The 21,173-nt window shown below is 43.4% G+C and overlaps 1 protein-coding gene across 2 annotated transcripts in view; it reads right to left on the reverse strand.

The window, feature by feature from the left end:
* The window catches only part of LOC126272699 (intraflagellar transport protein 74 homolog), a 205,929-nt gene that overhangs the window by 37,467 nt on the left and 147,289 nt on the right, over window positions 1-21,173 (reverse strand). For both annotated transcript variants that reach the window (XM_049975734.1, XM_049975732.1), the window contains exon 8: window positions 4,477-4,701. In XM_049975734.1, coding sequence (XP_049831691.1) covers window positions 4,477-4,701 — 225 coding nt within the window. The remainder of the gene's footprint in view (window positions 1-4,476; window positions 4,702-21,173) is intronic.

Raw genomic sequence — 21,173 nt, forward strand, 5'->3', positions numbered from 1 at the left:
CAATAATTCTCTGGGAATGCCATATACTCTAGGTGCCATGTTTCAGCTTAAAAACTTAGGGTCTTCAACAGCTTTATCAATATTGTCTGTGATTGCTGTGTGTGGGTGTCACCTGAGTTGGCGTCACTGTGCTCTCAGCTCCAGGCTGTGTTGGCTTCGGTTACACAGCTTGAGGCTGCAAAGGACGGGCAACACTGCTGTGGACCGCAACCATGGGGATCCAATGGATGTCCAACATGGCCCACAAATCAGCCGATCTGTCTGCACCAGTGGCCAACCCAGTTATTCCTTGCACTGAGGTTGACCCCTCACCTGTGGTTGAGTGAGAGACCACCTCAGGGTTGTGGCAGGCTGAAAAAGACTTCCTGGAGGGCTGAACATAAGGATTAGTCTGACAAACAGTTTCAAGGGGCTATCTGTGGTTGACAATGTCCCTCAACGAGATGCAGATGCTTTTCCTGTTTCAGAGGAAACCACTCAGCAAGACCCAGGCAGTCACATGAGGATGGTAGCTGGGAACTGCAATATTGGGCCTGTTATGGGGCCCCTTAGGACATGGCTACTAAGAAGGGGGAAAAAGGCAGAGTGCATTTTGTGTGCGTAATGGGTGACGTTATTCCAGATGTGATATGGAACAGGCCCTTCTGGATGTCATGAAGAACATAGGGTGCAGCCAATTGCAGGTGATGACTCATGTTGGTACTAGTGATGTGTGTTGATTTGGATCAGAATAGATTCTCTCTGGTTTTGAGAGGCTATCAAAAGTGGTAAAGACTGACATTCTTGCTTTCAAGATTAAAGCAGAGCTTGCCATTTGCAGCTTAGTCAACAGGACTGACTGCGGACCTCTGGTATAGAGCCAAGTGGAGGGTCTGAATCAGGTTCAGACAGTTCTGCGACCATGTAGGTTGCAGATTCCTCAACTTGTACCATATGGTGGTGGGTTTTCAGGTTCTGCTAAATAGAACAGGACCACATTACATGCAGGAGGTGGCTGCACATGTAGCAGGGACTGCTGCACATGTAGCAGGCACTGTGTGGCATGGACGGGATGGTTTTTTAGGTTAGAGGACTTCGGGAAACATAGGACGGCTTCAATGTCAGAGAGTGCAGGTTTAACACTGGAAGAGTGTAGATCTAGAAACCATCAGTACGTTGTAGTTATGGTGGTCTTCAGTCCAGAGACTGGTTTGATGCAGCTCTCTAAGCTACTCTACCCTGTACAAGCTTCTTCATCCCCCAGTATCTACTGCAACCTACATCCTTCTGAATCTGCTTAGTGTATTCATCGCTTGATCTCCCTCTATGATTTTTACCCTCCACACTGATCTCTAGTACTAAATTGGTAATCCCTTGATGCCTCAGTACATGTCCTACCAACTGATTCCTTCTGCTAGTTAACTTGTGCCACAAATTTCTCTTCTCCCCAATTCTATTCAGTACCTCTTCATTAGTTATGTGGTCTACCCATCTAATCTTCAGCATTCTTCTGTAGCACCACATTTCGAAAGCTTCTATTCTCTTCTTGTCCAAACTATTTATTGTCAATTTTTCATTTCCATACATGGCTACACTCCGCACAAATACTTTCAGAAATGACTTCCTGACTTTAAATCTATACTCGATGTTAACAAGTTTCTCTTCTTCAGAAACGCTTTCCTTGCCATTGCCAGTCTACATTTTATATCCTCTCTACTTCGACCATCATCAGTTACTTTGCTCCCCAAATAGCAACAATCATTTACTACTTTAAGTGTCTCATTTCCTAATCCAGTTCCCTCAGCATCACCTAATTTAATTCGACTACGTTCCATTATCCTCGTTTTGCTTTTGTTGATGTTCATCTTATATTCTCCTTTCAAGACACTGGCCATTCCATTCAACTGCTCTTCCAGGTCCTTCAGTGTCTCTGACAAAATTACAATGTCATTGGCAAACCTCAAAGTTTTGTTTTTTCTCCATGGATTTTAATTCCTACTCCAAATTTTTCTTTAGTTTTCTTAACTGCTTGCTCAATACACAGATTGAATATGCATCGGGGATAGGCTACAACTCTTTCTTACTCCCTTCCCAACCACTGCTTCCCTTTCATGCCCGTCGACTCTTATAAGTGCCATCTGGTTTCTTTACAAATTGTAAATAGCCTTTTGCTCTAGGTGTTTGACCCCTGCCACCTTCAGAATTTGAAAGGGAGTATTCCAGTCAACATTGTCAAAAGCTTTCTCTAAGTCTACAAATGCTAGAAATGTAGGTCTGCCTTTCCTTAATGTATCTTCTAAGATAAGTCGTAGGGTCAGTATTGCCTCATGTGTTCCAACATTTCTAAGGAATCCAAACTGATCTTCGCTGAGGTTGGCTTCTACCAGTTTTTCCATTCATCTGTAAAAAATTCGAGTTAGTATTTTGCAGCCGTGACTTATTAAACTGACAGTTTAGTAATTTTCACATCTGTCAACACTTGCTTTCTCTGGGATTGGAATTATTATATTCTTCTTGAAGTCTGAAGGTATTTCGCCCGTCTCATACCTCTTGCTCACCAGATGCGTAATGGAAGCAGAAATACTATTGATGACTGCAGCTAATGCGGAGTTACTAAACACAGCCTTTTGAAATTCCTTCACCAAAGAAAACCAAGTAAATATTCCAGAATTCGACTGATGAACAGCTGCCACCATGAGTAACTTAGAAGCATATATCCTCAAAGTAGTGATGCAACTTAAATCACTTATTAAAAGCAAATCTTCCAGTCCAGATTATATACCAAATTATGTTCCTTTCAGAGTATGCTGATGCAATAGCTCCATACTTAACAATCATACATGACCATTTGCTCAATGAAAGATCTGTACCCAAAGACTAGAAAGTAGCACAGGCCACACAAATATTCAAGAAAGGCGATAGGAGTAATCCACTAAATTACAGGCCCATATCATTCATGTCTATATGCAGCAGGATTTTTGAACATATAATGTGTTCGAACATTATTAATTACATTAAAGAGAATGGTCTATTGACATACAGTCAATACGGGTTTAAAAAATGTCGTTCTTGTGAAAAAGAACTAGTTCCTTACTCATACGAAGTGTAGAGTGCTATTGACATAGGATTTCATATTGATTCCATATTTCTAGACACTCAGAAAGCTTTTGACACTGTAACTCACAAGTGGCTTGTAATCAAATTACATGCATATGGAAAACTCTCTCTGTTATGTGATTGGATTTGTGATTTCCTGTCAGAGAGGTCACAGTTTGTAGTAATTTAGGGAAAGTAATCGAGTAAAACAGAAGGTAGTGTTGCAGGCCATCTGTTGTCCTTATCTATATAAATGATTGAGGAGACAATCTGAGCAGCCTTGGTAGGTTGTTTGGAGATGATGCTATCGTTTATCATCTAGTCAAGTCATCAGAAGATCAAAACCAATGCAAAATGATTTAGATAAGATATTTGAATGATGCAAAAACTGGAAATTGATAATTAGTAATGAAAATGGAATCCGTCGAACTTTGGTTACACGATAAATCAATCAAATCTAAATGTGTAAATTCAACTAAACACCTAGGAATTACACCATTGAACGACTTAAATGTGAAAGAACACATAGAAAATGTTGTGTGGAAGGCAAACCAAAAAGTGCATTTTACTGGCAGAACACTTAGAAGATGCAACACATCTGCCAAAGAGACTGCCTACACTATGCTTGTCCATCATCTTTTGGAGTACTGGTGCATGGTGTGTGATCCTTATCATGTAGGATTAACTGAGTTCATCAAAAAAGTTCAAACGGTAGCATGTTTTGTAATATCGCGAAATAGGGGAGAGAGTGTCATGGACATGATACAGGATTTGGTGTGGATATCATTACCAAAGGTGTTTCTCGTAGCGGTGGGATCTTCTCATGACATTTCAATCACCAACTTTCTCCACTGAATGCAAAAATGTTTTTTTTTTTTTTTTACACTGGCCTACATAGGGAGAAACAATCATCATCATAAAATAAGGGAAATCAGAGCTCGCATTGAAAGATACAGGTGTTCATTTTTTCCACACACTTTTCAAGAGTGGAATAACAGAGAATTATTGTGAAGGTGGTTTGATGAACCCTCTGCCAGGAACTTAAGTATGATTTGCAGAGTAGCCATTCACATGTAGATAGTATGTCTCCCATCTCATTGTCATTAACTCCCTTTCTATAGCACTGTCATCAAGTTTGCTTCCATTGTATAGTCCTTCCATAAATTTCTTCCACCTTTCAGACTTCCCTTTTTTTTTTATTAGTACTAGTATGAAAGAGCATAACAAAGTCATTCTTGCAATAATTTAAAAAGTGCAATTGCAAAAGGTGCATTCAATGAATACATGTAATAAGGCTAATAAGATCATTCTCTCTCTCTCTCTCTCTCTCTCTCTCTCTCTCTCGGAAAAACACACTATCAAGACACAGACCCAGAATTTGTAAAATTTGAATACACACACCTTCAGATCATCAAACTTAATTTGCAGTTCTTCAACATTCATCTTAAGAGGAGCTTGCTTTTCTAAAAGAACTTCCTTTTCTTTTATCAGAAGTTCCTGTTTGCTGAGAGCATCCTCTCTAAGTTTGTCTAAATTAGACAGAGAAGCCATTTCATTTGTCATTGTTGTCATTTTTTCTCGCAGAGTTTCCATTTCAGTTTTAATCTTTCCTTCTAATGCTTCAACCTGCAACATAAATTAATACACATTACTAACTTATTGCAATTGTTAATTATAGAACAAAGAAAAGCATAATTAGACTGTACTGGAAAGTTGTACATCAGATCAGCAAATGGTTACTGCTTGTATAAGAAGCAGAGTCATGACATATCTCCTACAAAAGCAAATTACATTTATTTCTCTATCAATTATTTGTATGTTCATTTCAGTATTGTTTCATGTTATCACTTCTCATGAGAGATTTCAGTTTTAAAACAACTTTCTGAGATAAATTGAGGTTTATTAATGAAAACAGGCACTAAAAATGCTATACAATTCCCATAGCAAGATATTTTGGTTAAAAATGTCTTTCGTAAGAGTCTGTTGTTATGTGGTTAAACATTTCCCAAAATATGGGTTTACCAATTTTATCAGTATATTGTGCATATGTTGAGAAAATGTAGTCTGTTGGGAAGATATCTGGCAAGTGTAGTGAATGTGGAACAGTCCTGTAGTGCAATATGTACAACACAAAATGCTGAAATTTCAAGAAGTACTGTAACAATTTCACAAAGTCCTGTAACTTTGATTCTAGAGAGCAGTCTAGGTCAGTAAACAAGTAATTTTTCTTTTATAGAATACATTCAGAAATATTTAGTTTTCAATTATGAATATCAGCTTTTTAATTAAGAATATTAGCATATCACACAGGAGTTAGTGAATGAAGTCAAACTATTAGCAGTTATTACGAGCAGGTGGACATCACAGCTGGAGCTGTTACTCAGATGAGGAGGAAGAATCAGCAAAATTTTTACTGAGGAAGACCAGGAGGAAGACTGCCACTATGAGGCTCAAACTTTGGTGGCAAGACGAGAGGGATGACATCATTGACTGGCAGCATGCACATGACAGGCAATTATCATCCTAACAGATGATATGAATTGGATACTGTCACTCACACTTATAAACTTAACAGCTTAGCATTTGCACTGAATATTTTAGCAGGTGCCACATACTTAGACACCAGGGAGAATATCTCTCTCACTGCTACTTTGAGTCAGTTATTCGTTATGGCATAATCTTCTGGGGAAACTCAACAAATGTCATGAAACACCTAATATTACAAATGAAAATAATTAGGAACATGTGCGTTGCCAAACAATGTGTATACTGTTAACCACTGTTAATAGATTTAAAACTGCTATCTATTTCCTTCCTTTACATACCGGGTGATCAAAAAGTCACTATAAATTTGAAAACTTAATAAACCATGGAATAATGTAGATAGAGAGGTAAAAATTGACACACATGCTTGGAATCACATGGGGTTTTATTAGAACCACCCCATATTGCTAGACGTGTGAAAGATCACTTGCACGCGTCGTTTGATGATGATCGTGTGCTCGGCCGCCACTTTCATCATGCTTGGCCTCCCAGGTCCCCAGACCACAAGTCCATGCGATTATTGGCTTTGGGGTTACCTGAAGTCGCAAGTGTATCGCTATCGACCGACATCTCTAGCGATGCTGAAAGACAAATTCCGACGCCAATGCCTCACCATAACTCTGGACATGCTTTACAGTGCTGTTCACAACATTATTCCTCGACTACAGCTATTTTTGAGGAATGGTGGTTGACATATCGAGCATTTCCTGTAAAGAACATCATTTTTGCTTTGTCTTACTTTGTTATGCTAATTATTACTATTCTGATCAGATGAAGTGCCACCTGACGGACATTTTTTGAACTTTTGTATTTTTTTTGTTCTAATAAAACCCCATGTCATTCCAAGCATGTGTGTCAATTTGTACCTCTCTATCTACATTATTCCGTGATTTATTCATTTGTCAAATTTATACTGACTTTTTGATCACCCGGTATATGAAATGTTTTTATTCTTATATAAAAATCAGCATGTAGTAAACTCTTTCTGTTGATATTAAAAGTAGTTTTCACATTTACAATTAATAATTTGTACTTTGATTTAATTACTCTTGTTTCCTAATAATGTGTCACTCCAGCCAATTTTTAGAAGCTGTAGGTTAAATTTATTGCTTTCACTACTTCTGTATGACAGACAATAGTAATGTAGGAGACACATAACCTATGAGAAAGAAGAATCATTAGGATTGTAGAAAAATCTAGGTATATACGTTAAGAAATAGACTAAATATATATGTTATGAAACCAGATCAGCTTTTAGAAACTGCATTAATAATTAGTTTTGGAAAAATACTATAAACGAAAGCAATTACGAACTAAAGTAATTACTCAAGCTAACTTCAACATGGCATTGTTAACAGGAGTGGTGCTATTTTGAAAAAAGCTGCTACTTCCTCAGTTCCTGATGAAATTGACCAAAAATGTCAATTTTCAATTTCTTTTTTATTTGTTAGTACAACTCATGGACAATAAGTTCCCAAAGTTTCAATGTTGAAATCACATACGAAGTGCCTGAAAATTAATTATAGATCATCTTTGACTCTGTTCTGTATCTTATAAACAATAACAAACTAGCTGCATCATTTATGATGAAGCAATTCTTTTTTTGCCTTGTGATACTGACAGAGATTTATATAAGTGTTCGATTCTTTCTTCATTCAGTTATGCCACAATCACAAAATGTGTATAAAAAACTGGATAAACTGCATTTGAATAATTTAGTGAATGGGAGACGTGAGAAACAATGGCAAACCAGCAATGAGGCTATGTCCGAAGTAAGAACATCTGCTGAAAATGTGAACTCGTCTCCTAGCATCTCCAAGTGAAAAATTGGTGAGGTAAATGGTGCATACTAGAGTGATGAAACTCGATACACTGAATTTAGATTAATTGATGTTGAAATTTTCTTGTATTTGTAAGATGTGTGGTAGTGATAACATTCAGATTACAGATGATGGTATGGGAGTAGGCTTGGCAGCCAATCTGCATATTGTGTGCAAAAAATGCAATGCTGATAGTTCATTCAAAACTTCTAAATGTAAAAACTGGTACTGTGAAGCTAATATGAGGTTTACCTATGGATTGAGGTGCAGAGGTGCATTGTAGTTGGGAGAGAAGGGGGAAATTTATTGTGTGGAATAATGAATATGCCAGCACCATGTCTGAGATTTACACAAATAAACTGTGTACTGGAAAACATAATTTCTGACATGTGTGAGGACAGTATGATAACAGCTACAGTAGAAACTATTGCAGACAATGACCCATTAGATGAGAACGATTCTGGTCATGTTAGGACAGATCTTGTTGTGTCATGTGATGGTACATTCATGAAAAGAGGGCATATGTCTTTATATGGTGTACCAAGTGTCGTAAGTATTGAAACAGGGAAGGTACTATTTTTAAGAGATCTGTCAGGAATGTGGAGTCAGATATGTGAAATATCTGGGGGATGGTAACTCCAATGCAGTTCAGTCTGTGAATGAGAGAAAACTTTATGGAGAACTTTCAACTGAGAAACTTGAATGCATAGGTCACATCCAGAAGACAATGGGCTCAAGATTGAGGAAACTTGTCAGTGACATGAAGGGCAAAAAGTTGGAAGAAGGAAAGGGCGTTTGTGGACACAACTGACTCACAAAGAAGATGATAGACTCTCTTCAAGAGTATTATGGCAAGGCTATCAGACAGAACCTATCCAATGTAAATGACATGGAAAGTGCAGTATGGGCTACATATTCCACATGTTGTCAACAGATGACCACCCTATTCATAATCTGTGCCACATTAGCTGATATAAATATCTACAAGCTCAGAGGGATAACAACCCCTACATTCACAAGGAGAGGCTTCCAAATCGTATCTTGGATCTTGTCAAGTCCACTTACAGGTTTCTGGCTGCACTTCTCAAAAAGTGTGTTCATGGCAAACCCCAAAAGTGTCTCTAAATTCACTGATAGGGTAACGATGCCCTAAAAACACATTTGCATCTGCTAAAGTTGTCAGAATTGCAACTTATGTTGCAGTTATTATATTTAATGATGGGAATGTTGGGAGGATGAAGGTATTAGAAAGAATGGGCTTCAAAATAGGAAATTTTACTCAAGACATCCTGAGAAAAATAGATTTACAGCACGTCTCTGCAGATGAAAAGTCAGTTAAAGACCTGGTAAAGGAAAGAAGACAGACAAGAAGAAACCACAAGAGAAGCCTTGAAGGGAAAGATGACCCAGAGTACAAATGCGGTGCCTTCTGAAGAAGTGACCAGGAATAAAGTTAGGTGGAGCTTTAAATTGTGTTTCCAGAAAAGTTTGTTTTTTAAAGTTTATGTACCTTTTCCTCAGATTCTCTGAATGCTAGAATTATGAAATTTTGTACTCATATTTCTGTAACCCTAATAAACGTTGTCTCAAGAGCAAATTTTGAAATTCTGATTGAAAGCTGAATACTTACTGATAAGAAGGAACATACATTATTTTTTGAAAATAAAAGTTCAAATTTCATTCAAAAAAAGTTGAATATATATAATCAAAGGATTTTATATGTAAACGTGTTACTTTCATGTAAATTGTGGTACAAAATTTCGTTGCCATATCTCCAAAACTGTGGATTTGGTGCATTTTTGAAATAGTGTGTGTTTTTCATCAATGTCCCGCCTTAAAGAGCTGTTGCTTATCTCATATTGATAACTTCATGCTGACATGACAACACCGATATTGAACTTAAAATAACAGTTATTAGTGTGCCACAAGAACAGAGGCTTATTTACGAAAGCATTGATATTAATCATGCAGCCGACAGGAATCTTCAGTCATTGATCCTAAATAATCATTTAAAATGCAAGAGTGGCTAGGTGGTTTTTTTTTTTTTTTTTTTTTTTTTTTTTTTTTTTTTTTTTTTTTTTTTTCAAAATCCTTAGTTTCTTGCTTTGTTCCAGATGGAATCTTGTTAAAGATCTTTATAAAATACTAGAGAACTGCGCTAAACCATAGACAAGGGGAAAAATCAACATGGATATTATTTCCGTCCGCAGTTTTGAGCTCAGCCACAAATGAGCAAAGGCAGCCAGAAACAAAAACAGAGCAACACGGAACATATTTAAATGTATAATAAAAGTTCAAATGTTTGTGATTCTGCTTTTGACTGAAAGTGAAATACATGGATGAGCTGTGCATTCCTGAAACATCGATTGTACACTGACCAGTGCAGTGCCATGAAATTGTGTCAAGAAGGTACTGACCTGCACACTAATGGAAAGAGCAGGCAGTGCCACACCTCCATGAAGACGGAATTCAGTGCCCCTGTCCACACTGATTCAACCATATGCCCATTGCTGATCAGCTCAGTTCAGTCACACACTTCGAGAGCATCAGTACTAAGCAATATTATTAGAAGGAAAGTTGCTACTCACCACATAGTGGAGATGCTCAGTCGCCCAACAAAAAGACTATCACAATTATAGCTTTCAGCCTAAGACATTCATCAACAATACACACACACACACACAAACACACACACACACACACACACACACACACACACACACACACACGCAACCCTCACACATGACTGCAGTCTTAGGCAAAAGGCCTTAATGGCCAAAAGTTATAATTGTGAGAGTATTTTTGTTGTGCCTAACTGCGACTCAGCATCTCTTCTTTATGGTGAGTAGCAACTTTCCTTCTCATAATATTATTACACTCCATCCTGGATTTTCCACTGTTTAGTTAGTATTAGGTAATAGAAAGGTGTTACTTAGCCTGTGTTCTGTGAGTATTAATAGAGAGTAAAGTACTTTTGTATAGGAGGCACAGGAATCAAGTTAAGTTATGTTTACTCAGCCATCGCCACTTCTCTCCTTTATTGTTTTGGTCGGTGTGGACTCCCACAACAGCCAACACAACATGGGCAATAGCAGCTATTGATATTAGTGATCTCTCACCAACATTTCCAGCTCTTACATGATTACTTACTTTGCATATCTAACTATTTGGACCAAAGACGATTCATAATATCACTCACTTGCATATCAGATGTCCAAAATATTATGTGTTATATTGTGAAGTCCTTTAACTAAAGAGTCCGAAATGGGTGATTAAAAAAACCTTGTAGTGACTGGATCAGAAACTATGGTGTGATGCACCTGGATTCTGGGATAGCAGCTAAGACTATTGCTTTGAGATTAGGGACAGGAAAAAGTACTGATGGGAAGAAAAATCAAGCAGTAAATGATTGGTCTGCTTCTCAAGCTAGTGGAAATGGAATAACTGCACAGAAGACAATTTTGAAAGGTAAGCATAAAGACTCCGAGGAACGTTTAAGAGATCTTTGATCCTTCACAACCACAACACCTTCTCTCCCATCCACTTCAAGTGATCCTCCTCAACCCAGCATGCCCCTTCCTAGATCTTGATCTCCACCTATCTGATGGCTCCCTCTGCACCCTGTTCACATTAAACCCACCAACAGTGCTTGGATATCGACAGCTGTCATCACTTTCACACCAAAAACTTCCTCCCATACAGCCTGGCCAACTGGGGACGGTGTGCCTGCAATCAAAAAAAATTTCTTGTTCAGTATGCTGAGGGTCTCACCACGGCCTTCTCAGACAGGCACTACCCCCAGATCTAACCCACAAATAGATCTCCTGAGCCATTTCCCCTCGCATCCCCTATCCTCTCACCAACGCCAAGAACCAGCTGCAAAGGAGTGTCCCCTTCATAATCACCCCGCACCACCCCAGACTGGAACAACTGAACCACATCTTTCGCCACGGCTTTAATTACCTATCATCATGCCCTGAACCCACCCTTCCCAAAGTGGGTTCCATCGTCCACTCTCCTAGTCCATCCCCACTCCATTCCCAATCCCAAGCCCTTTCCACAAGAATCAATCCCTGTGTAGGATCCTGGTGCAAAACTGGTGAAATCTGCCCTCCCTGCACTTACTATTCCAGTCCTGTCACAGATTTGTACTGACCTATCAGGGGCTGGACCACCTGTGAAAACAGCCATATCATTTACCAGCTCTGCTGCAATCACTGCACAGCGTTTTATATTGGTATGACTACCAACCAGCTGTCTACCACGATGAACAGCCACAGCCAAACTGATGCCAAGAGTAAAGTAGGCCAGCCTGTGGCACAACGTGCAGCTCTACTTAACACACTTGATTTCAATTGCTGCTTCACTACCCAAGCCATCTGAATCCTTCCCTCCACCACCAGCTTTCCCCTGAACTGTGCGAATGGGAATTATCCTTACAACACATTCTCCACTCTCGTAATTATCTCGGTCTCAACCTATGGTAACATACTGTTCCCACACTCTCCACCCAAAAGTTTCTGCCCTACCTGTCCTATCATTTCCTCCACATTCTCATCCCCTATCTTGTTTATTTTCAACCCTCTGCCAACGCATCTGCCAGTCTTTCCCTTCTTCTCTCCTTTTTAACCACATCCCTGTCCCATAACCTGATGCTGCACATGTTGGCATTCTAGCCCCTGCACACTCCATCAGACTGTGTTTGTCTCTCTCCCCACACATACACTACAATCCCTTCCATTCCAAGGGCCCTCCAGATTGCTGCTTGGATCCCACATGATAGCTGCATTCCAACCCGAGATGCTGGAGTTGGCAGGCATGTGTGCATCAGGTGTGCCTGCCAGTGTGTGGTGAATGGTGTGTGTGTCTCTTTACTGTTGAAGGCTGTGGCTGAAAGCTCTATTTAAGTGTCTTTTAACTGTGTCAGTGTGCAACTTAATGTGTCTTCTTTATGGTAAGTAGCAGTCTGATTTTTCCTACATTCACCAGATTACCATTAGTGGAGTGGCTTTTATCTTCTGACAAATAAGCTGTGCTGTTGTTTAAAGATGAAATAAAATGGTTGTGGGTGTAACAGTTAGTAGAAAATACTTATATCTGTTTTTCACCAACTCTGACCCTGCTGTGACTATAAAAGAACAGGGAGTATCTGTTCTATCAAATTTTTTGCAACTTCCTGAGGTCTTCACAGTGTAGCTAAGGATTAAGCATCCCAAGAGATATTTTAGATAATTAGCTTGACACAAAGTTTTGGATTGGATTTGATTTTTTTATTGGTAGAGTTTTCTCATGAACCAAAAGTTGTGCAATTGATTGGACAGGTCAAAGTAAAGTTGCAATAATATATAGTATCAGCAAATAAAAGGCCTATTAAAGTTAGACACCTATTCTTAGAATTTAAGTTTTAAGCAACTTTGTTTGTTACATATTCAGAAATTCTTTTACAGAACAGAAACAGTGCTTTGATAGAAATGTCTTTACTTTAATTTTAAATATTGGATATATAGCAATTTTTATTTCCTCTGTTATCTTCTTGTGTAGTATTACACCAATTTTAATTATGGTCCTTTGATATGTTGTTGTTCAGTGATTTTTGGTACATATTTGTTTTCTTTCTGGTACAACAGTTGCGTAAATTTTTATTCTGTAGTAGTTTGCCCATTTTCAGGAAGTAGTTTCTAGTGAACAAGATATGTTCATAAATGAATAAGCTTGGAACATTCAGAACAAAATGAGATTTACAGGACCCCATATTTTTAAGCTCACAAATTATTCTTAGAGTTTTTTTTTGCATTTAAAAAAAAAACTTTATGCAAGGAGCTGAGTGTCCCCAGAAAATGATCCAATATCAAAACAGTGAGTGGAACTGCACATAGTATACCTGCAGTACTGTTGTTTTGCTTGTTGTAGACTTTAATATTCTTAGACCACAACACATGGATGAGAGTTTCTTGGACAAGTTATTTATATGTGTGTCTCACTTTAAGTCTTGCTAAACCCACAGACCCAAAAATTTGGTGACACACATTTTATTTTTATGTTTGAATAGATATTTGATTAAATAGAGGAGATAAATGAACGGTGACACAGTTTTTTCAGTATTTACTAAGAGTCTTCTGATAGAACTTTCTACTGTTGATTCCAAGGTCTCTGGACTAGATCCAGCAAGCAATATGCTGTTGTCATCGGCAAATAGGATAATTTTTGGGGCGTCACATAAATCAAGAAAAATAGTGAACCTAACATTGAGGCCTGTGGTACACCATATTTCATTGGTAATTTGCTAGGACAGGAGTTGTTTCCTGTTTTATTAAATTCATAGTAAAGTGATAGCTTCTATTTGTGGTTCTTTTAGGTACTTTTAGGTACGAAAGCAATCAACTACTTGCTATGCCCCTTTCTCCTTGTCCTAATTTTTTGAGCAGAATATTGTGGTCCAGGGTGTGAAATGCTTTTAACAAGGCTAGAAAAATACCTGCAGCTAATTTATGTTGATCAGGGGATTTTCACGAACAGTCTGACAATTCCAAAATTACTGTTATTGTCTGTTTAGGTTAGCTTTCTAAAACTAATGTTGTTGTGTGGTAAGAGGAGAATATTTATTTATGAAACTTAAAAGCCTGTTATAACATGTTTTTTCTAGAATTTCTGAGAAAAAATTTAACTGTGACACAGATCAGTAGTTTGATTTTTATCAGAAGTGGCAGTGAAACTTTGCTATTTTGCGAATACCGGAAAAGACACCAGTTTCTAGGGATATGAAATTAGTTAATTCATCAAATCCACTTGACATTTTATTGCATAATGATTTAATTTTACTTATATTTTTGCTGGGATTTGTTTCATACATATACACAGAGAACCCAAGATCACCAATTTGCTCCCCCCTGTGGGTTCGGGGGTAAGAATAGGCCCACGGTATTCCTGCCTGTCGTAAGAGGCGACTAAAAGGAGTCTCAAACGTTTCGGCCTTATGTGATGGTCCCCTACCGGGTTTGACCTCCATCTTCTAAATTCTTCCGAAGAGCGAGCTGATTGGGGAAGGGCGCCTTACAAGGTGCAATGTGTCCATCGCTCATTACCATCTCTAGCTTGGTTGGTCGTCGTCGCATAGCTGTCCCGCCCACTCACCATCTCTAGGGCGTGGCTTTGTTCTTGGGTGCGGTTTTTGCAGTCTGCTCTGCTGTGTCGCTTTATGCGCCAATGATGATCATGGGCTACATTTCACCTGAAATCCAGCACGGTAGCCAGTCCGTTGTGGTGGGGCCGCCATGTACCATGTCGGCTGTAGCCCCCTGACAACACAGGGATCGCTCTACTGATGCCTGCGCCGTTAACTCCCCGCGTATGCCAAGGAGTAGATGCCTGTCTCCTTGGGGCATCGGGACTCCCGGCAATGGCCATCCCGCCAGGTGGTCGTTGCTGAGGCTGGGTGGCGCCCGTGGGGAGGGCCCTTGGTCGGAGTAGGTGGCATCAGGGCGGATGACCCGCGATGAAGCGTGGTACATCATCTCTTGCTGGCGGCCAGCCGCCAGCAGTCTCTAAGCGTTCTCGGCCTCAATACAACGCTCAGGCATATGATCCACAATCGTTCCCCTCCCTGGCCACACCATGGGAGGAACGAAAGGCTACGGTTGGCAGCGAACCTTATTCACCTCGCTATTTAGTCTGTACACGAGTCGATGGGGAATCGTTTATGGCGACCAAGCCTCAGTTTTTTGTCGAGCACTTGGAGGACAAGTTTGGGGAGGTGGAGGGCTTGTCCAAAATGCGCTCTGGGGCAGTATTGATCAAAACGGCATCCTCTGCACAGTCACGGCGGTTACTCGCTTGTGACAAGTTGGGGGATGTTTCCGTCACGATTACACCCCATAAGAGTCTCAACATGGTCCAGGGCATTATATTCCATAGGGACCTACTCTTGCAGTCAGACGACGAGCTATGCGCCAATTTAGAACGGCGGGGTGTTCACTTCGTCCGGCGCGTCCATCGGGGTCCGAGGGATAATCAGGTAGCCACCGGTGCCTTCATCTTGGCCTTCGAGGGTGACGTCCTACCCGAAAAGGTCAAGGTGATGGTCTACCGATGTGATGTGAAGCCCTATATCCCTCCCCCGATGAGGTGTTTCAAATGCTGGAAGTTCGGCCACATGTCATCTCGGTGTACTTCCAGCATGACATGCAGAGATTGTGGACGCCCTTCACATCCTAATACTGCATGTGCGCCGCCTCCCATCTGTGTGAACTGCGGCGAACACCATTCCCCTTGCTCGCCAGACTGCAAGGTTCTACTGAAAGAACGAAGGATCATGGAATATAAGGCCCTGGACCGCATGACCTATACTGAGGCTAAGCGGAAATACGAGAGGCTACATCCTGTGGCTCTGACCAGCTCCTATGCCACCGCTGCCAAAACAGTAGTTTTGTCATCTGCTGCACCGATTCCACTGAACACTCTGAGCCGGAATACTACACCTGCCCCCTTGATGGTGGGGGGCACTTCCCCATCTGTTGCTCCTGCACCACCTACCTCAGGAGCAACGACCCCCCAACCATCGGGGACACAAGTCCCCAACTCTAAGCCGGAGAAGCGTCCGACTTCTTCGGCGACTCTCTCTCGCAAGGGATCCCTCGGGTCCCTCCCTTCCCAGGTTTCCAACTCTGGGAAGGGTGACGTCAGCCAATGGCTGAAAAGCAGGCCAGCGGCTGGTCGCAGGGCTTCCCGCTCCTCCTCCGTCCCGGAGACTGACTCGGTGGAGCCCTCCCAGCCAGTAAAGCCCAAGGAGCAGAGAGAGAAGACGAAGAAGAAGAAGGCCTCTAAGGCCAAGGAACGCGCGGTGGCATCCACCCCACCGCTCCATACAGGCTCTGCGTCTGAGGATGAGGTGGAGATCCTGGCGTCCGCTGAGGACCTGGATCTCGCCATACCCTCAGACGCCAAGGACGCCGATTGTACTGGTCCTCGATCGGTGACAGCAGGTGACCCAGTGACGTGATCTGCCTCCTCGGTCCCTTCACGCCTATTTCGCCCATGGACAAAGTGATTCTCCAGTGGAACTGCAGTGGTTTTTTCCACCACCTTGCTGAGCTCCGCCAACTCGTCAGCAGTCACCCTTTCTTCTGCATTGCCCTCCAGGAAACGTGGTTTCCGGCAATGCGGACCCCTGCCCTACGAGGGTATCGGGGTTATTATAAGAACCGGGCAGCTTATGAGAGGGTGTCTGGTGGAGTCTGCGTCTACGTCCTTAACTCTATCTACAGCGAGTGTGTGCCTCTTCATACACCCTTAGAGGCTGTCGCTGTAAGGATGTGGACGCCTCAGCCTATTACTGTCTGCAGTTTGTACCTTCCGCCGGATGGTGATGTCTCTCGTCATGTGTTGGCTGCATTGATAGGACAACTGCCGCCTCCCTTTGTGTTGCTGGGCGACTTTAACGCCCATAACCCCTTGTGGGGTAGCGCCGCGATTACTGGCCGGGGCGAGATGTCGAGACTCTTCTGTCACAGCTTGACCTCTGCCTTTTAAACACGGGAGAGGCGACCCACTTTAGTGCGGTCCATGGCTCGTTTTCGGCCATTGACCTTTCTATTTGCAGCCCCGGACTTTCACCATCCATCCACTGGAGGGTCCATGACGACTTATGTGGTAGTGACCATTTCCCCATCTTTCTGTCACTGCCACAGCGTCACTCTTCTGAACGCCCCTCCAGATGGGCTCTGAATAAGGCTGATTGGGACTTATTTACATCTGTCGCAGTGATCGCACCTCCTTCCACTGATCCGATTGATGCGGTGGTTCAGTCGGTCACCACCAGCATCGTTTCTGCGGCGGCATCTGCGATTCCCTGTACATCCGGGTCACCTCGGCGGAGGACTGTGCCGTGGTGGTCGCCCGAGATCGCAGAGGCGATTCGAGATCGCCGGCGGGCTCTTCAGCGCCATAAGCGGCACCCGTCGTTGGAGACCCTCATTGCTTTTAAACAGTTCCGCGCCCGAGCCCGACGCCTTATTCGCCAACGGAAGCAGGAGTGCTGGGAACGTTATGTTTCCGCCATTGGCGTCCGTACCTCTGCATCGCAGGTTTGGGCCAAGATTCGGCGACTCCAAGGCTATCGGCCACCTGTCTCTGTCCCTGGGCTTTCGCTGAATGGAGCAGTGTGCACCGACTCCGACACGATTGCGGACCGGTTAGCAGAGCATTTTGCTCAGTGTTCCGCGTCAACGAACTACCCATTGGCCTTCCGCTCCCGGAAAGAGCGGTTGGAAAGTCGGAGGCTTTCCTTTCACACGCGCCACGCGGAGTCGTACAATGCTCCTTTCAGCGAATGGGAATTCCAGAGCGCACTTTCTGCTTGCCCTGATACGGCTCCTGGACCAGACCGCATTCACAGCCAGATGCTGAAACACCTCTCAGTGCCTTGCCAGCGACGCCTCCTAGATCTTTTCAATCGCGTCTGGGTCGAGGGTGTTTTCCCGTCTCAATGGCGGGAAAGCATAGTCCTCCCCGTATTGAAACCTGGCAAGAACCCGCTGGAGGTGGACAGCTATCGCCCCATAAGCCTCACCAACGTTCCTTGCAAGTTGCTGGAACGTATGGTGAGCCGGAGGTTGAGTTGGCTCCTCGAGTCTCGGGGCCTTCTGGCTCCGTCTCAGGGTGGGTTCCGTAAAGGCCGCTCTGCCGTCGATAATCTGGTCTCCCTGGAGTCTGCCATCCGTACAGCCTTTGCGCGCCGCCAACATCTGGTTGCCGTCTTCTTCGACATGCGGAAGGCATACGATACGACTTGGCGCCATCACATCCTGGCCACACTTCATGGGTGGGGCCTTAGGGGCCCGCTCCCGATTTTTATTCAGAATTTTCTTTCGTATCGTTCCTTCCGCGTGCAAGTAGCTGCGTCGCATAGTTCCTCCCGGGTCCAGGAGAACGGGGTCCCACAGGGGTCTGTCCTCAGTGTGTCCCTGTTTTTAATTGCCATCAATGGGCTCGTTGAGGCACCGGGGTCGTCCGTCGCGGCTTCTTTATATGCGGACGACTTCTGCCTATATTACAGCTCCAGTGGCATCGCCGCTGCTGAACGGCAGCTGCAAGGTGCCATCCGCAAGGCGCAGTCATGGGCTGTAGCGCACGGCTTCCAGTTTTCGGCCGCGAAGACCTGCGTTATGCATTTCTGCCGGCGTCGCACGGTTCACCCTGAGCCGCGCCTTTACCTTGACGGTGAACCTCTTGCTGTGGTCGCGACGCATCGGTTCTTGGGACTGGTGTTCGATACCCGGTTGACTTGGCTGCCCCATATTAGGCAGCTGAAGCAAACATGCTGGCGGCACTTAAACGCTCTCCGTTGCTTAAGCCACACCAGGTGGGGTGCCGACCGGTCCACCCTCCTCCACCTATATCAAGCGCTGATCCAGTCCCGCCTTGATTATGGGTGTGTGGCGTACGGTTCTGCCTCGCCTTCAGCATTGCGATTGCTGGATCCCATACACCACTGCGGGATCCGCCTCGCCACGGGAGCGTTCCAGACAAGCCCCGTCGACAGCATACTTGTGGAGGCTGGTGTCCCTCCATTGCGGTTCCGGCGTGACCGCCTTCTGGCCGCCTATGCCGCGCACGTTTATAGCATGCCAGGGCATCCAAACTACCGTCTCCTGTTCCCGCGCTCGATCGTCCATGTTCCAGACAGGCGGCCCCGGTCAGGGTGTCCCATTGCGGTTCGCCTCCGGGACCTTCTCCGTGGCCTTGACTTTTTTCCTCTGCCGCCTGTTTTCCGGGCCAATCTCCATCTGCCCCCGTGGAGTGTGCCCCGACCGTGCCTTCGGCTCGACTTGGCACAGGGTCCGAAGGTCTCAGTGCCTCCGGAGGCCCTCCGCCGCCGCTTTCTTTCCATCCTGGCCGAGTTTCCGAACGCGGCGGTGGCCTACACCGACGGTTCGGTGGTCTCTGGTCACACTGGTTACGCTCTCACTCTACGGGATTATTGTGAGCAACGGTCATTGGCAGCTGGCTCCAGTGTATACACTGCCGAGTTGGTTGCCATCTATCGTGCCCTAGAGTTTCTCCGCTCCCGCTCAGGTCAGTCCTTTGTCATCTGTAGTGACTCCCTGAGCGGTTTACGAGCTCTTGACCAGTGTTTCCCTCGTTCCCGTCTGGTGATGGCCATCCAGGAGTCCCTCCATACTCTCGTCCGTTGCGGCCGCTCTGTCACCTTTGTTTGGTCCCCGGGTCACGTCGGCATCCCGGGTAACGGGCGGGTTGACGAACTGGCGAAACAGGCGGTCAGTTCCCCGGCCATGGAGATCGGTCTTTTAGAGGGTGACGTCCGATCCGTATTGCGGCAGAAGGTCCTTGCTGCTTGGCGTGATGTGTGGCGCACCCTGCCCTCTCCCAACAAACTTCGGGCAGTCAAGGAGACAACCAGTGTGTGGCGCTCCTCCATGCGGGGGTCTCGCAAGGATGCTGTCGTCCTCTGCCGGCTCCGCATAGGACATACCCGGCTCACGCACGCGTATCTCTTGTGCCGTGACGACCCGCCTCTCTGTCGCTGCGGATTGGCCCTGACCGTGGTACACGTCTTACTAGACTGCCCACTTTTAACTGCCCTCAGGCAGACGTTCGCGCTGCCTGATACACTCCCTGCTCTTTTAACCGATGACTCTACTATGGCTGACTTAGTTCTCCGTTTTATTCGAGCAGGGGGTTTTTATCATTCAATATGAGAGTCCCTTTTTATTTTTTTTTAGTGTCGACTGTGGCTTTTGGCCTGGGGTTTTAGTTTGTGGTGTTTTAATGTGTCCCTTGGTTGTTGGCCTTTCCAGTTTTATTTTCATGGTCGGCCAATGACCGTCGCACTCTGTGTGTCTTTTAATCTCTTTTCTCTGGTCTTCGTCTATGTCTTTCTTGTACTGTGTCGTCCCTTGTCGTCTCCGTTATGTGTTTATTGCTTGTTGGACTTTTCTTCGTGTATTATTATGGTCGTGGAACAAGGGACCGATGACCTAAGTAGTCTGGTCCCTTTAACCCCCACAAACCAACCAACCAACCAATTTGCTGGAGGAACTAGGGACTGTGTTTACAGTTTACTTGAATGAGGTCTTCAGCTAGTGAAGCAAAGTATTTACTGAATTTTGATATGACTGATTTTGGGTCTGTGACTTTTGAGCTCTCTAGTGTTAATGATATATTCTTTTTTTATACTGAGTTACAAATTTCATTCTTTATAACTCTCCACAGAGATCTCATTTTGTTGGATGAGTTTATCAAATTGTCATTCCATATGATTTTTGCCTGTCTGACTACTCTACCATAGATTCTTTTGTAGGCTTTAAAATCATCTGAAATTCTTGGTAACTGTATATTTCTTACAACAGTCCTGCAGAAATCTGTTTCTCTCACATAAAAATTTTGTGTTTAGATGTCCATTGCTTAATGAGTTAGCTTTCACTGTTTTTACATCTTTTGGAAATACTGCATTAAAATAGTAAAGAAAGATGTACTGAAAACTCATGTATATTGCTATCAATATTGAACTGAATTCAGATGCTTTCCCAGTTTCCCTTAGCCACAAAGAAATTAAAAATTCTAATGTTGCCTTCAGAAAGAGTTCTTTTTTCAACTACTTCTTTGCAAGTGCTACTACCTGTTGGCATTTCTATACACAGCAGCTGTACCCACATTCAGTACACCACTTTTAAAATTGTAACTTGTGATTGAGGTGAATATTTGGTCAATGGTGGAGTT

The sequence above is a fragment of the Schistocerca gregaria genome, chromosome 5 (assembly GCF_023897955.1).
Source record: "Schistocerca gregaria isolate iqSchGreg1 chromosome 5, iqSchGreg1.2, whole genome shotgun sequence".
Lineage (NCBI taxonomy): Eukaryota > Metazoa > Arthropoda > Insecta > Orthoptera > Acrididae > Schistocerca > Schistocerca gregaria.